Source organism: Geotrypetes seraphini, chromosome 14 (genome assembly GCF_902459505.1).
Source record: "Geotrypetes seraphini chromosome 14, aGeoSer1.1, whole genome shotgun sequence".
In the NCBI taxonomy this organism is placed as follows: domain Eukaryota; kingdom Metazoa; phylum Chordata; class Amphibia; order Gymnophiona; family Dermophiidae; genus Geotrypetes; species Geotrypetes seraphini.
The window spans coordinates 63,649,997-63,664,805 of NC_047097.1; the positions used below are offsets into that span (position 1 = coordinate 63,649,997).

The window sequence follows — 14,809 nt, forward strand, 5'->3', positions numbered from 1 at the left end:
GGTCGGATTCTTGCAACTCAATGTACCTGGGTCTCTCAAAGGTCAGTCTGCAGAGACTTCAATTGATACAGAGCACTGCTGCCAAGCTCATATTTGATAAGAATAAATTTGATCATGTAACCCCATTGCTCAAGGAATTACGTTGGCTTTCAGTATACCTTGGAATTCAATTTAAGTGTGTTTGCATTGTATTTAAAATTATTTTTGACATTTTTATTACTTTGGTTCCTTTAGATTAGAATACACATAGATCTCATCTCTCTAGGAGTTCAAATAAATTAAAACTTACATTTCCTTCCCTTAGGGGTAAAAATAGAACTTTCAAGAGATTCAGCCATTCTTTCATTTTCAAACTAACTGAGCTCTGGAATGAGTTGCTGCTTTCAGTTAGAAGTCTAGGCCCCTTCATTTTATTTCGGAAAGCTCTGAAAACTTTCTTGTTTACTAAACACTTTGGAAACTAAGCCATTCTAGATTTCATTCTTCTTCTTTATTTATGTACTGAGTCGAGCACCTTTTTGGTTGAAGACCCTGTCTAAAAAATTAAGTTTTAGTTTACTTTAAAATACTGAGAACTTCAATAGATAGATCAAAGCCTGGTGTTATCAAGAAGTCTTTAGGTACATGGGAGGATGGGGCAATACATGGTAAAACAAGAAACTGTATTGTAATAATGGGCTACACCGTACCATGGCAGGAAATAGAATCCTAGCTCAGAAATTCAGGCCATATGTTTCTAGGCATTTAAACTAGAAGGTAGGGGTGGCATATGTATGGAGGTTACTTTTGGTGGCCACCTCCAGCAAAAGATAAGATTTGAAGATAATAAAGATAGCAATGAAAACAACAATATTAGCAATTTACTTCATAGCGATGCAACAGGAAATGAACTGAAATTGAAAACTATACAAAAAAAATGAGATTGTTGAGGAATAGTAGCTGGAAAGCAATGACCACAAACGCCCATAGTCTAAGCAACAAAAATCAGGATCTGCAAGTGCTGATGTTAGAGGCAGACTAGGATATTGTTGCTTTCACTGAAACATGGTTCACTGATTCCCATGGATGGGATGCCAACATACTGGGCTTATAATCTCTTCAGGAAGGACAGAGATGATTGAAAAGGTGGAGGAGTAGCTTTCTATGTAAAGACAGATATCCAAGAAACTGAAATGCAGAGCACCTGGGGAAAGGAAGAAGTGGTATGCAGTGATTTGAAAATAGAAGATGGAACTTCTATCCACTTAGATATTGTCTATAGACCTCCAACTCAATTGCTGCAAATTGACAAAGATCTGATTATGGATATACAAAAGTTGGAAAAGAAAGGAGAGGTGCTGTTGCTAGGTGATTTCAACCTGCCAGATGTACACTGGAAAGTTCCTTCTATGGAAGCAGAAAGAAGTAGGGAGATCATGGATGCCTTTCAAGGGGCTCTGCTCAGGCAAATGGTAATGGAACCCATGAGGGAAAAAGCGATACTGAATCTGGTGTTCACAAATGGTGAAAGTGTCTCTAATGTCCGAGTGGGGGCCCATCTGTGAAGTAGCGATCATCATATGGTTTGGTTCGATATAGCAGCCAAAGTGGAGGATGGCCACACAAAACTCAAAGTCCTGGTTTTCAAATGTATGGACTTTAGTAGCATGGGAGAGTACCTGAAGAAAGAACTGAATGGATGGAAAGACATGAGAAGTGGAAAAACAATGGTCCAAGTTGAAAGGTGCTAGAGCTACTGACTTTTTGTGTGAAGGAAATAAATAAAAATAAGAGAAAATGGAAACCAATATGGTTCTCCAAACTAGTGGTGGAAAAAATAAAGGCAAAATAATTGACATTCATCTATGCTATATATATAAAATTGTATGTATGTATGTATGTTCCAACATAACTGAAACGCATGGACAGATTTCAACCAAACTTGGTATACATATCAATTACTATCTGGGAAAACATACTGTGGGGGTGGAAAGGGGGTGACATGTAAAGAATCATCGAAAAAGACAGATATTGCTTTGACCAATTATGTGAAGCTTGGGGAATGATGTCACACTGTGCTGTGCTGTCATTGCTGTAACAATGCCTCCAAGGAAACATAATGTAATTAGTCAAGTGAAATCAAAGCTACATCTAGAGCTTCAGAGACAGTACAGCAGCATGAGGTCCGACTACAGGATATGAAAGATAAGTGTCTAATCCATAGTTTTCAGGATCGCTGAGACACTCCCAATGCCGTTTAAGTCCAGGTTCAGCCCCATAGAGAGGGCCATTCTTGCTGCTGGGATTGGGATATCCAGGATTGGGCTATTCGGGCAACGCCGGGTGATCAGCTAGTGAAATATTTTTTTTTAAAAGAACTCAAGAAGAGGAGTACAGAAAGGAATATCGGATAAAACAGAAAGAAGTCAAGAGAGAGATATGCCTGGCAAAAGCGCAAGTGGAAGAGTAAATGGCTATAAATATAAAAAAGGGAGACAAAAGTTATTTTCAGGTATATTAGTGAAAGGAGGAAGACAAAAAATGGAATTATGAGACTGAAAAAAGGTATGAACTGCTATGTGGAGAGTGATGAGGACAAAGCAAATGTGCTAAACAAATACTTCTGTTCGGTTTTCACAGAAGAAAAACAAGAAGAAGGACCGTGTTTGGACAGCAAAGTTATACCTGAGATTGGAGTGGATACCGCACTGTTCATGGAAGAAAGTGTTTATGAACAACTTGAAAAACTGAAGGTGGACAAAGCTATGGGATTGGATGGGATCTATCCCAGGATATTGAGGGAGCTCCGAGAGGTTCTGGTGGGTCCTCTTCAATACATTTTTAGAGACGGGAGAGGTTCTACAGGACTGGGGAAGAGAGGATGTGGTCCCTCTTCACAAGAGTGGTTACAGAGATGAAGCATCACTTCAGTTATTGGAAAATAATGGAAACATTGCTGAAGGAAAGGATAATGAAATTCTAAGAATCTAATGGATTACAAGATCCAATACAACATGGATTTACTAAAGATAAATCATGCCAAATGAATCTGGTTAAATTCTTTGACTGGGTGGCAAGAGAATTGGATCAAGGACGTGTGCTAGATGTAATTTACTTAGATTTCAGCAAAGTCTTTGACACAGTTCCTCCAAACTCCTTGGGCTGAAGTTAGGGCCCAAAGTGGTAAACTAGATTAAAAGTTGGTTGATGGACAGACGTCATAAAGTAGTAGTTAATAGAAAAGGTGACTATTGGAGTGTTTAATATGTTTCTGAATGACATTGCTGAAGGGTTAGAAAGTAAGGTTAGCCTTTTTGCAGATGATACCAAGATTTGTAACAGAGTGACCACCCCGGAGGGAGTGGAAAACATAAAAAAGGATCTGCAAAAGTTAGAAGAATGGTCTAACATCTAACAAATAAAATTCAATGCGAAGAAGTGCAGAGTGATGCATTTGGGGGGTAGAAATCTGAGGGAACCATATGTGCTGGGAGGTGAGAGGTTGATAAGCACTGACAGAGTGAAAGACCTTAGGGTGATTGTGTCTGAGCATCTAAAGTCATGTAAAGAGTGCGAAAGGCGGTGGCTGTAGCCAGAAGGATAATAGGCTGTATAGAAAGAGGAATAACCAGCTGAAAAAGGGAAGTATTGATCCCCCCATGTAGGTCATTGGTGAGGCCGTACTTGGAGTATTGTGTTCAGTTTTGGAGGCCGTATCTGATGAAGGATATAAAAAGAATTGAAGTGGTCCAGAGGAAGGCGACGAAAATGGTAAGGGGTTCAAACCACAAAAAGTATGAGAAGAGACTGGAAGACCTAAATATGTATACTCTGGAGGAGAGGAGAGACAGGGGAGATATTAATATAGAACCAAATGTTTTCCAGAGAAGAGAAAATGGTAAAACTAGAGGGCATAATTTGAGGTTGCAGGGAGGAAGACTCAGGAACAATGTTAGGAAATTATTTTTCACAGAGAGGGTGGTAGATGTCTGGAATGCCGTTCTGAGGGAAGTGATGGAGAGGAAAACTGAGGAAATTCAAAAAAGCATTGGATCTCAAATTAGATCTTTAATTTGAAATCAAAGGCTATAAATGAAAGAACTAAGGCTAGTACTGGACAGACTTGCATGGTCTGGTCCCATATGTGGTGATTTGGCGTAGGATGGGCTGGGGAGGGCATCAATGGGAACTTCACTAACTTGGAGCATGAGGATGTTACTGGCCAGACTTATGGTAGATAACCTGCAAGCAGGATGGTTGGAGAGGCTGGAGTGAGCTTGGACGGCAACTTCAGCATTTGGAATCTAAGACAATACCAGGTGGACTTTACAGTCTATTTTCCAGAAAGATCAAAGAAGAGACGAGTTAATTTAATCATTAATTTTGAATGGGTATAACTTATGAACAAATTGGATAGACCGTTCAGGTCTTTATCTGCCGTCATTTACTATGTTACCATTTTACTAATGACGCAATGGCCCTTACAAAGCACATGATTTCAGATACGGACTCTTGTCCCTTCATACCAAGAGATCCTCTGTGCCTACCATGGTTTCTTGGATTTTGTTGCTTTCTTTATACACCATATGCTATTTAAAATGACTTTAAATTGCAAGAACTTATTCATCCCAATGGGTTTTGGTCTCTAAACATATCTAGTCCTCCAGTGTAGTCTGACACTTTCAGATGAGGGACGCTCTTGAGATAGTACCCTAGGGGGTCTCACAATTTCATTATAAATCTTAGAATGATCCAAGCAAACACACTACAGGCAAGAACAGAAAGAAGTTTTGTTTCCTCATGCTTCAAAACATAAATATTATTTTATTAAGTACAATAGCATAAACATTAACAAACTGGATTAGATTTAAAAATATTGTAGCAATCTGACATCACGTTTCCATGGCTGGTGCTTCACAGGCTGGTGAGTAAAGCTCCAATTTATTCTTATAAATGCTTGTTCAGAGCAGAGAAGTAGTTAAGGGGTCCTTTTAAGCACACTAATCGATTTAGCATACGCTAGATGCTAAGGCGGCCATAGAATATAAGGGATGCCTTAGCCTTTTGCGCACCTTAAAGGCAGCACAGAGATAACCAGGGTTCAATGATCCTTGTCATCTTGAACAACTCGTGTCACACTCCATTGTTTCATCATAGATGGGGCAACATTATGGTGATCCAATACTTGAGACAGCAATCAATAAAATCCAAAGTCCTATCGTGGTATGCATTCTCTACTTTTGTTGTTAGGTGCTAGCGACTTTTTCTCGAGTCCTAGCGACTCGACGAATTGCAGATCTAAAAAGAAATCAGTTTTGTGCTAGTCCGGAAAGGTCCTCCAGCGTCTTCTCTACTCAATTACCTGTGCATCATACTTGCTGAGCTATCAGCTGACTCAGACTAAAAAGAGATAAGAAGGCTGAAATTTTGGCATTGACCCAGTTTTTCAGTTGTGAATAAATATATTTTTATTTTTATTTACAGTTTCACAAAAACTAGCTTTTAACCATTTAATATCAAGAAGTTTGAAAAGACAGGGCTAATTGGCTGTATCTGCCCTATGACTGTCTGATTTTAGGCAAATATCTGTAACCACTTGAAGTGTATTTAAACAACCGAACCCAATCGGAAAGAATATCAAAATGCAATAAATTGAGAAATATTTTACAAATATTGAAAGGAGAATAAACGGTTGAAATTTATAGTGAAAAGAGAGTCCTCAGTTTCCACAACTCACGAATGAGGTCAAAGCCCCTAAACCTGAGTTGGAATTATTATTACCTCTTGAAGTGTGACATTCTGACTCTAATCTTGAATAGTTTGGAATAATTATTATATATTTTTAACAAAAAATAATCTTTTTAATACCTAAGGGATCCTTTTATCAAACTGCAGGCTGGCGAGGTAAATGCTCTGACGCGGATTCAATTCCTATGAGCGTTGGAGCATCTACCATGGTTTGATAAAAGGGGGCCTAATAGGTTTTTAATCAAGGTTGAAAATGATAAAAACAATATTTCAATTGGTCTATCTTTAAAGACACAAAACTCTAACTAAAAATAAGAAAAATATCTCAAAATATCATATACTCAAAAATATTAACAATGCTATATTTGTGCCTAAGTGAAAGAAACGATCTCAGAACACCATACCAAGGATCATTGATTTCTCCTATGGTTTATTGTGGTGGAGGGTATCTTTCGTTGATCAATAACTTTCACCATTTATTTAACTCTATATATCTTCAGTCTTTAATTTTTATTCTTTTATCTAATTAATTCATTCCAACTTTTAAAAAAAAAATTTTCAGAAATTTTAAAATATTAATAAAAATAGTTGACTTGGTGAAAAAATATTTTCTCAAAAAAGCTATTGCACCTTCCCCAACTGTGAATCATATAATAAATCTTATATGCAATCCAACAGAACAGAATAAAATCCGGCGTCTGCAGATCATTCAAAATACTTCTGTTAAAGTTATCTTCCAGGCAAGAAAATTCGACCATGTCTCACCTTTATTAATCAAAGCACATTGGCTGCCCATTGAACATAGAATCACTTATAAAAATCCTTCTATTTACATTTAAAACTAGAACTAGTAATCAAACGTAATTCATCAATAGATTTCTCATACCCTACGCCCCCCTCAGATCACTCTGTTCCGCTACACAACATCTTCTCAATATCCCCTGTTTAAAAAAATATTAACACCATGTGCCCAAAGTGTTTTGGTAAAGATATTAATTACTCTAAAAATTAATTAATTTTCAATCTCACAAATGCTCAGAGAAATGTAATCCTCCTAGGGACAAGCCCTAAAGGAGAACCCACCACTTAATCACTGCATATGTGTTACTGATTTGAAAGTAAATTTCAATATCATTTAAAGTGCTTGTGGATTCAGAGCTTGTTATCTGACTTATACTAATTGAAGACTTATCTTCAAAAAATTATGAGGGTGTCCCGGGTCTCATGATTTTTTTGGAGATAAGTCTCCACTTGGGCCCATGGATTTTATTCTTGGGCCCTGTCTTCTGTTCTTTAGACCAGCCTCAAATAATGATGAAACCTACTTAAGTTCCATTCTAGTCAGGTTCATGAGAACGCTATTGTAGAGGCCAAGGAATAACTGGGATGAGTCAAAACGAGTGTATAAAGGAGGATAATAATCCTGAGGTAGTTGATAACTCTCATGATACTAGTACAATAAAAGCTGATTAAGACCGAACTGACAGCCTGATAAAAGAACAGCATGGAACCGATATATGAATTCCATTTAACTCTACACCCCCGATCCAACACACAAACTACATAAACCTGGCTGCAGAGAGTAAGATAACAGCAGCGCACAATATTTATTCATAGAAAGGGTGATGAATGCGTGAAATCCCATCTAAAAAGAGCTGGTAGAAGCAACATCCAGTAGCAAGATACTAAAATGTGAGGGATAAGCGTGGAAATTGCCACATTGGCAAAACGAGAGAAAACAAGCATTGCACTTCAACTAAAAACAGCAATGCAATGATTTTCACTTCCAAGAGTAGATGACTTGTGGTTTTGAAAGACAGTCAAATAACAGATTTCATCTGTTGGCCATGCTAAATAGCTATTGGTTTCAGGTATACACAGAAATGACCTTCTACAATGCACTGCATAAATCTATTTGTATATTTTTATATTGTATCCAAACTAGGATGTCTTACAAAAGAAGCATAAGATTTACAACTACTGTGGAAGAGAATTTTCAAGCCTATGGACCTCAGGAACCATTCTTCAGTGACGGAATTCATTCTCCTGGGACTCACCGACGATCCAGAGCTACAGATTCTGCTGTTTATTCTCTTTTCATTGGTTTATATCATAACAATATTGGGCAATATCGGCATGCTTGTGGTCATTACTAAAGATCCTCAGCTTCAGACGGCCATGTACTTCTTCCTCAGACATTTGTCCTTCGTAGATCTCTGTTACTCAACTGTTATTGTCCCTCAAACACTAATCAATTTCCTTTCGGAAAAGAAAGCCATTACATTTTTTGGCTGTGCAGCTCAAATGTTTTTCTTTGTTGGAACTGCAGGCTCGGAAGTTTTCATTCTTGCAGTCATGTCTTACGATCGTTATGTTGCCATCTGCAACCCATTGCTTTATACCACTGTAATGACAAACAATATTTGTATTCAATTGGTAAGCGGTGCCTATCTTGGAGGCTTCCTTAATTCTCTCATACATACAGCCAGTACCTTCAGTCTTCCCTTCTGCAAATCCAATGAGATTACTGATTTCTTTTGTGACATTCCGCCTCTTTTAAAGCTCTCCTGCTCCGACACATCACTGAATGAAATCCTATTGTTCTTGTTTGCAGGCAGTATTCAGGTTGGCACTCTGCTTGTTATCCTCATTTCCTACGCTTTCATCCTCTACGCCATCCTGAGGATGCCCTCGGCCGCAGGCAGGCACAAGGCCTTCAATACCTGCGCCTCCCACTTTCTCTGTGTGACCTTGTTCTACAGCACGGTCATTTTCATGTACATGCGGCCCAGTTCAAAGTACGCTATGGACCAGGACAGAGTTGCATCTGTGTTTTACACGGTTATAATCCCCATGCTAAACCCCCTGATCTACAGTCTGAGAAACAAGGATGTGAAGGAAGCTCTGAGGAAAGTCATAAGGACAGTTGATGCTTCACATTAGTTGTGCCTGAATAATTTTTATAATCACAGACAATGTGAGAATCTTATTATTTCTTAACTAGTCTTTAAGCCCGTTACATTAACGGGTGCTAGAACATATGTGTGTGTGTCTGTCTTTATTTCTTTCTCTCTCTCTCCTTAGCCGCTTTTTTTATTTTTGCCTTTCTTTTTCCTTGGCTGTCCATCACCACCCCTTGCCTGCTCCCCCTGTCCATTTTCCCTTCCTTTTACCTCCCCTGTGTCCACCACCACCCCTTCACTGCTCTCCTTATGCAGCAGCAGCCCTTCTCCCTTTGTTTTACCTCCCCCATGTCCAGCAGCACCTGTTTCCTTCTCCCCCTGTCCAACATTAGTCCTCCGTTCCTTTTTTCTTCACCCCCCCTGTCCATCAGCATCTCTTTCGTTCTCCCCCTGTCCAACGGGTGCTAGAGTAGACTGTTTTTTTTTTCCTTTCTCTCTCTGTGCTTGGATGCTGTCTGTCTGTCTGTCATTCTTTCTGTCTGTGTGTCTGCCTTGTGCCCTGCCTGCCTGTATTTCTCCATTGCGCCATGCCTGCCTATCTCTTGGTGTGTGCCCCCAACACACCATTCCCCCCAAAACAGCCCCGTTTTCCAATGCCCCTGCCCCCTTTTGTGCCATGCCTGCCTGCTCCGTGGCCCCCTTCTGTTTCCCCCCTATGATTGCTGCTGGCCCAGCAAACCCCTCACCTCAAAGCAGCCCCCTTTCCCTCTCCCCTTGTTGAGCCATGCCTGCCTGCTCTGTGATCCCCTGCCCATGATTGCTGTGTGCCCCCAGCACACCCCTACCCCCAAAGCAGCCCCTTTCCCTCTCCCCCTGTTTGCCTGCCATGCCTGCCTGCTCCCTGTGCATCAGCATCAGCATTTCCCTCCCCTTCACCTGTTCCTTCGTAGCAGCATGCAGATAAAACGGCTCCCTTAGTTATTTGCTGGATTTTTTTTTTTTTTAAGTTTAAAGATGCTGACGCGGCTCCTCTCACGATCCCGCCTGCGTCGGAAGCCTTCTCTGACACAGGCCGGGATCGTGAGAGGAGCCACGGCGGCAGCGTTAAACTTTAAAAAAAAATCGAACAAAGAACTAAGGTAGCCGTTTTCAAAGCCGCCACCGCGGCTTAAGGGACAGGATTGTACAGCTGGACTTGCTCCTGGGCCCACGTCTGCCCTCCTCCGACAGCCGGCTCCCTCGAAGCCCTCCTCCCCCCCCTTTCCCTTCCCGCGGTAACTAAGGGAGCCGTTTTCAAAGCCGCCGCTGCGGCTTAAGGGACAGGATTGTACAGCTGGACTTGCTCCTGGGCCCGCGTCTGCCCTCCTCCGACAGCCGGCTCCCTCGAAGCCCTCCTCCCCCCCCTTTCCCTTCCCGCGGTAACTAAGGGAGCCGTTTTCAAAGCCGCTGCCGCGGCTTAAGGGACAGGATTGTACAGCTGGACTTGCTCCTGGGCCCGCGTCTGCCCTCCTCCGACAGCTGGCTCCCTCAAAGCCCTCCTCCCCTCCCCCTTTCCCTTCCCGCGGTCCGTCTGGCTGCGGTCCGGCCTGTGGAGGCGATTGGCTGGTGACGTACAACCCGCGCATGCGCACTAAAAAAAACGCAACAGCTCAGGGAACACGATTTTTTTAGTGCGCATGCGCGTCCTACCATTTTATTATATTAGATACTATCATTTACACCACCTAATTTGAGTATCCCAGTCCATAGACTGATTGGGTATTTTATCTTTCATATAAAATTTTACATGGAGAAAGCAGTCGTTTTAGGTCTGATTCTATAAATCACCCCTCACAACCCATGTCTTCCTGCTCTGAATGCCTCTCCTACTCTTTCTTTCATTCTTTTCCCCTGTCCTTCTCTTAGCATTTCTCCCGTTCTCTATGAAAGAGCAAAGGCAGAAAGCCTATCTGACCTACATTGTAGCTAGTCTCTGTTCCCTACTATTAGCCCATTGGTCAGATATCCTTTTGCCAGCCAATAAGCTATAGAGTAGGAAGGACCAATAGCTTAGGGGACACCAACTTTCAATCCTGCTTTCCCCTGTAGTCTATTGGCTAGCTAAGAAATGTGATACAGACGTTTAAATACTTGAAAGGCATTAATATAGAACCAAATCTTTTCCAGAGAAGAAAAAAATGGTAAAACTAGAGGACATAATTTGAGATTATGGGGAGGAAGACTTAGGAGCAATGTTAGGAAATAATTCTTCATGGAAAGGGTGGTAGATGCCTGGAATACCCTCCCGAGGGAAGTGGTGGAGAGGAAAACGGTGATGGAATTCAAAAAAAGTGTGTGATAAAAATAGAGGATCTCTAATTAGAAAACGAAGGATGTAAATTAAAGAACTAAGGCCGGTTTGGACAGACCTGTACGGTCTGTGTCCCATATATGGTGATTCGGTGTAGGATGGGCTGGGGTGGGCATCAATGGGAACTCCACTAATATGGAAGAGGAGGATGTTACTGGCCAGACTTTACGATAGATGTCCTGCAAACAACGAGATGGTTGGATAGGCTGGAGTTAGCATGGACGGCAACTACAGCATTTGGAACCTAGGACAATACCAGACTTTACAGTCTATGGCCCAGAAATATTAAAAGAGACAAGTTAATCTAATCATGTATTTTTTTTTTTTTTAATGGGTATAACTTATGGGCAGACTGGATGGACCATTTAGGTTTTTATCTGCTGTCATTTACTATGTTACTATGTAATGGTCTCTCCTACGCAACTGGTCCTGCTTCCTTTGCAGCTTATTGGCTAGCTAAGGAATATCTGACCAATGGGCTGCAGGAGGAGGTGGGAGCAGTAGCTACGGAGACAAATCCTTTCTTCCTGCTTTGCCCTGTGGTTCTACATACTGAAAATTTCTTCTCTGATGTCTGAGCAGTGCTGTAAAGAATATTGGGGATGCTCTGGCACCTATGCCAAGAATTTCCAACACAACTGTTTTCAACAAAGAGTGAAACATCCCTCATAGACAGTAATACACCAATATGTGTAAGATAAGCTGCCTTGGATGACCTTAAACTGGCCCATCCAGTCTGCTCATCTGCAGTAACCATTATCTCTTCCTCTCTCTAAGAGATCCCATGTGCCTATCCCACACTTTTTTGAATTCAGACAGTCTTTGTCTCCACCTCCTCTTCCGGGAGACTTCCATGCATCTACTACCCTTTCTGTAAAAAAGTATTTTCATAGATTACTCCTGAGCCTCTTAACTTCATCCTATGCCCTCTCATTTGGGAGCTTCCTTTCAAATGAAAGAGACTCGACTTGTGCATCTACGCCAAGTAGGCATTTCAACGTCTCTGTCATATCTCCCCTCTCCCGCCTTTCCTCCAAAGTATACATATTGAGATCTTTAAGTCTGTCCCTATACGCCTTACAACGAAAACCATGGAACATTTTAGTAACCTTCCTCTGGACCAACTCCATCCTTTTTATTTCTTTTTGAAGGTGCGGCCTCCAGAATTGCACACTATATTCTAAATGAGGTCTCACCAGTCAATACCTCCTTTTTCCCACTGGCCATTCCTCTTCCTATGTAACCTAGCATCCTTCTAACATTCGCCGTCAACTTCTCAATCTGTTTGACCACCTTAAGATCATCACATACTATCATACCCAAGTCCCGCTCTTCTGTCATGCTCGTAAGTTCTTCCCCCCTAAAGTGTACCATTCTCATTGATTTTTGCAGCCCAAATGCATGATCTTGCATTTCTTAGCATTAAATTTAGCTGCCAAATTTCTGACCATTCTTCAGGCTTCACTAGGTCTTTCTTCATGTTATTCACACCATCCGGGATGTCTACTCTATTGCAGATTTTGTTATCATCTGCAAAGAGGCAAATCTTACCCAATAGCCCTTCAGCAATATTGCTTATAAAATTGGTCTGCAGATGGACGCTTCTGTACCCCTCAGAAGGGAATCACCACTACCATACGCCTACCTAGTGGTCACAGATCTAGTCATTTTTATGAATTCAAGCTTTGGTCGTTCCTCTCTCTGGGATGCTCTCATCTCCTCCTCTTCTAGGGTGGGTAGAGTCATAGTACCAATCTCGCATGGTTCTGTAATCTGAGTCCAGCTGTCTTCCCTCAGCACAGCATCTTCTTCCCCGCTATTGAAAATCTTTGATACCGCATGAACCATTTAATCAATGTACTTCTCATTCTCACAGAGGCTTCTCAGTCTTACCACCTCCTCTCTCAGTTCCTTTACTTGCTTCATGAGGGATTCAAGCAGAAGACAACTTGCACATGGAACCATTCCCTCTGCTTGGGTAACATTTTCAGTCTGTAGTTGCAGACGTACTTACACCTGGAGGGAAAAAAAAGAGCAGAAAAATCCCACCAAAGAAAAGCCCAGTTTTTGGTTGGCTGAAGAGCCTATAAATCAAAAAGCTCCACTTGGGGTGGGTGAGAGGGAACTAACACCAAGCAGAGACTTTTCTCAACAGTTATTTGTGCTCTAATCTGATCGTATGCCCTGAATGCAACCTAAAATACTGATCTAGGCAGACAGTAGTTCACAGGTTGCTGTGAAAACTCTCTTTCATGCTGAGCCTCTACAACCTCTCTCTTAGAACCAGGTTTACGGAGGGTTAGGCAATAGGCTAGCATTCCTCCCCTCAAGGGGCACCTGTGGAGTCTGATCTATAAGAAAGTCTACAGCAGGGGTGTCCAACCTTTTGGTTTCCCTGGGCCGCATTGGCCAAAAAAAATGTTTCTGGAGCCGTACAAACATGCAAACGCTACAGCAAGACCGAGGAGGGAGCCGGCAAGACGGTAAATACCCGGGGGCAGCAGATAAAAACACTGCATTGCCCTCGACTGGGGCTGTATAAAATACTTCACGGGGCCGCATGTGGCCCTCGGGCCACAGGTTGGACACCACTGGTCCACAGGGACTCCTACCGGTGCTTACCGTCACTTCCAGTGCAAGCCATGCCAGCTTTGACTGTATGCCCCCTTTTGAGTTGCGTGCAAAAAAATGTAGGTGCATCGTTTTACACAATAGCACACAGGCAGATCCATGAGCAAATCCTAATTAGTGCCAATTAACATAAATAATTGGCCCTAATTGGGTTGTAATTGGGCACTAATTACTTTTCTGGCAGATCTGGGATCTGTACCCAAATTTGGACACTGAAATTTGAGCGACCTAACCCTTTTTTTTTTTTTAATCCATTGACTAACACCCGCATTGTATCATTGTATGTCGTCTTGAACCTATTTAGACATAGAGCGACTCACAAATTGTAGATTAGATTAGAATCGGGGGAAAAATGATTTCAGACAAAGATCATTGGACCTCTCGTGCCAGAAGACCCTCTGTGCCTACAGTAACAGATGGTTTTTTCAATTCTGCTCTAATTGTTTTCATGAAATGTTGTTTAAAAATGGGCTTCAATTGGAAAAACTTTATTCGTCCCTTTGGGTTTTGATCTCCCATAGAAACGTTCTCAGTCCTTCAGTGTTTTCTGAAACTTTTAGCTGAGAGAAACTCTCAAGAGTCTCACAACCTTTATAAAGCTTAGCATGACACAAGCAAACATACAAAGAAGAGAGAGATTTGTTCTGTTTCCTTATATTTGCTACTATATATATATATATATATATATTTTTTTTTTTTTTTACCATAAAATGTATTTTTTATTAAGTATAATAAGATAAACATTAACAATCAGGGTCTAGTCTTATCACATCTCCCTGGCTGCTGCCTCTCAGGTTGGTGAGTAAACCTCCATATTATTTTTATACGATGGTTGCGCAGAGCAGGGGAGTCGGTTTTTAGCTTCGAGTAGCAGAGTGCGCACCAGGGAAGCTAGCGTTCAGATCCCTCCAGAAAATCCTTAGATCTTGGACAAATCACTTCACTCCCCATCCCTTCAGCTACAGACTTAGATGACGAGCTCAGTGAGGCTAAGAAGGAACTTATTTGCTTGAAAGGCAACTTGTGGTGAGCTTTCGTTTGAGAAAGCAAGCAATGAAATCCAAAGTTCTGGTTTAGCATGAATTCTTTACTCTTTTAACACTTTTTAAATTGCCTGCACGTTACACCATTGGTGTGATTTGCCGAAACAGCCTAAAAGCAGAATAGGAAAAGAAATCAACTTTCTACCTTTCCACAA

General features: G+C 41.4%; 1 protein-coding gene across 1 annotated transcript; it reads left to right on the plus strand.

Annotated features, from left to right (window-relative positions):
- The first annotated feature begins 7,725 nt into the window (after window positions 1–7,725).
- LOC117348694 (olfactory receptor 1019-like) lies at window positions 7,726–13,758 on the plus strand. Its single transcript, XM_033921096.1, has 2 exons — window positions 7,726–8,641; window positions 13,733–13,758. Exons 1-2 carry the CDS (start codon window positions 7,732–7,734, stop codon window positions 13,756–13,758), a joined length of 936 nt encoding a protein of 311 aa, XP_033776987.1. The 5' UTR covers window positions 7,726–7,731.
- The last annotated feature ends 1,051 nt before the right edge of the window (window positions 13,759–14,809 follow it).

What these genes read in the sequence shown, in the direction of transcription:
- LOC117348694 (XM_033921096.1), top strand. Translation starts at nt 7,732, where the DNA reads ATGGACCTCAGGAACCATTCTTCAGTGACGGAATTCATTCTCCTGGGA. An exon ending in GAAGGAAGCTCTGAGGAAAG is followed by an intron (nt 8,642 to 13,732) that starts TCATAAGGACAG and finishes CCTAATTAGTGC; the next exon opens with CAATTAACATAAATAATTGG.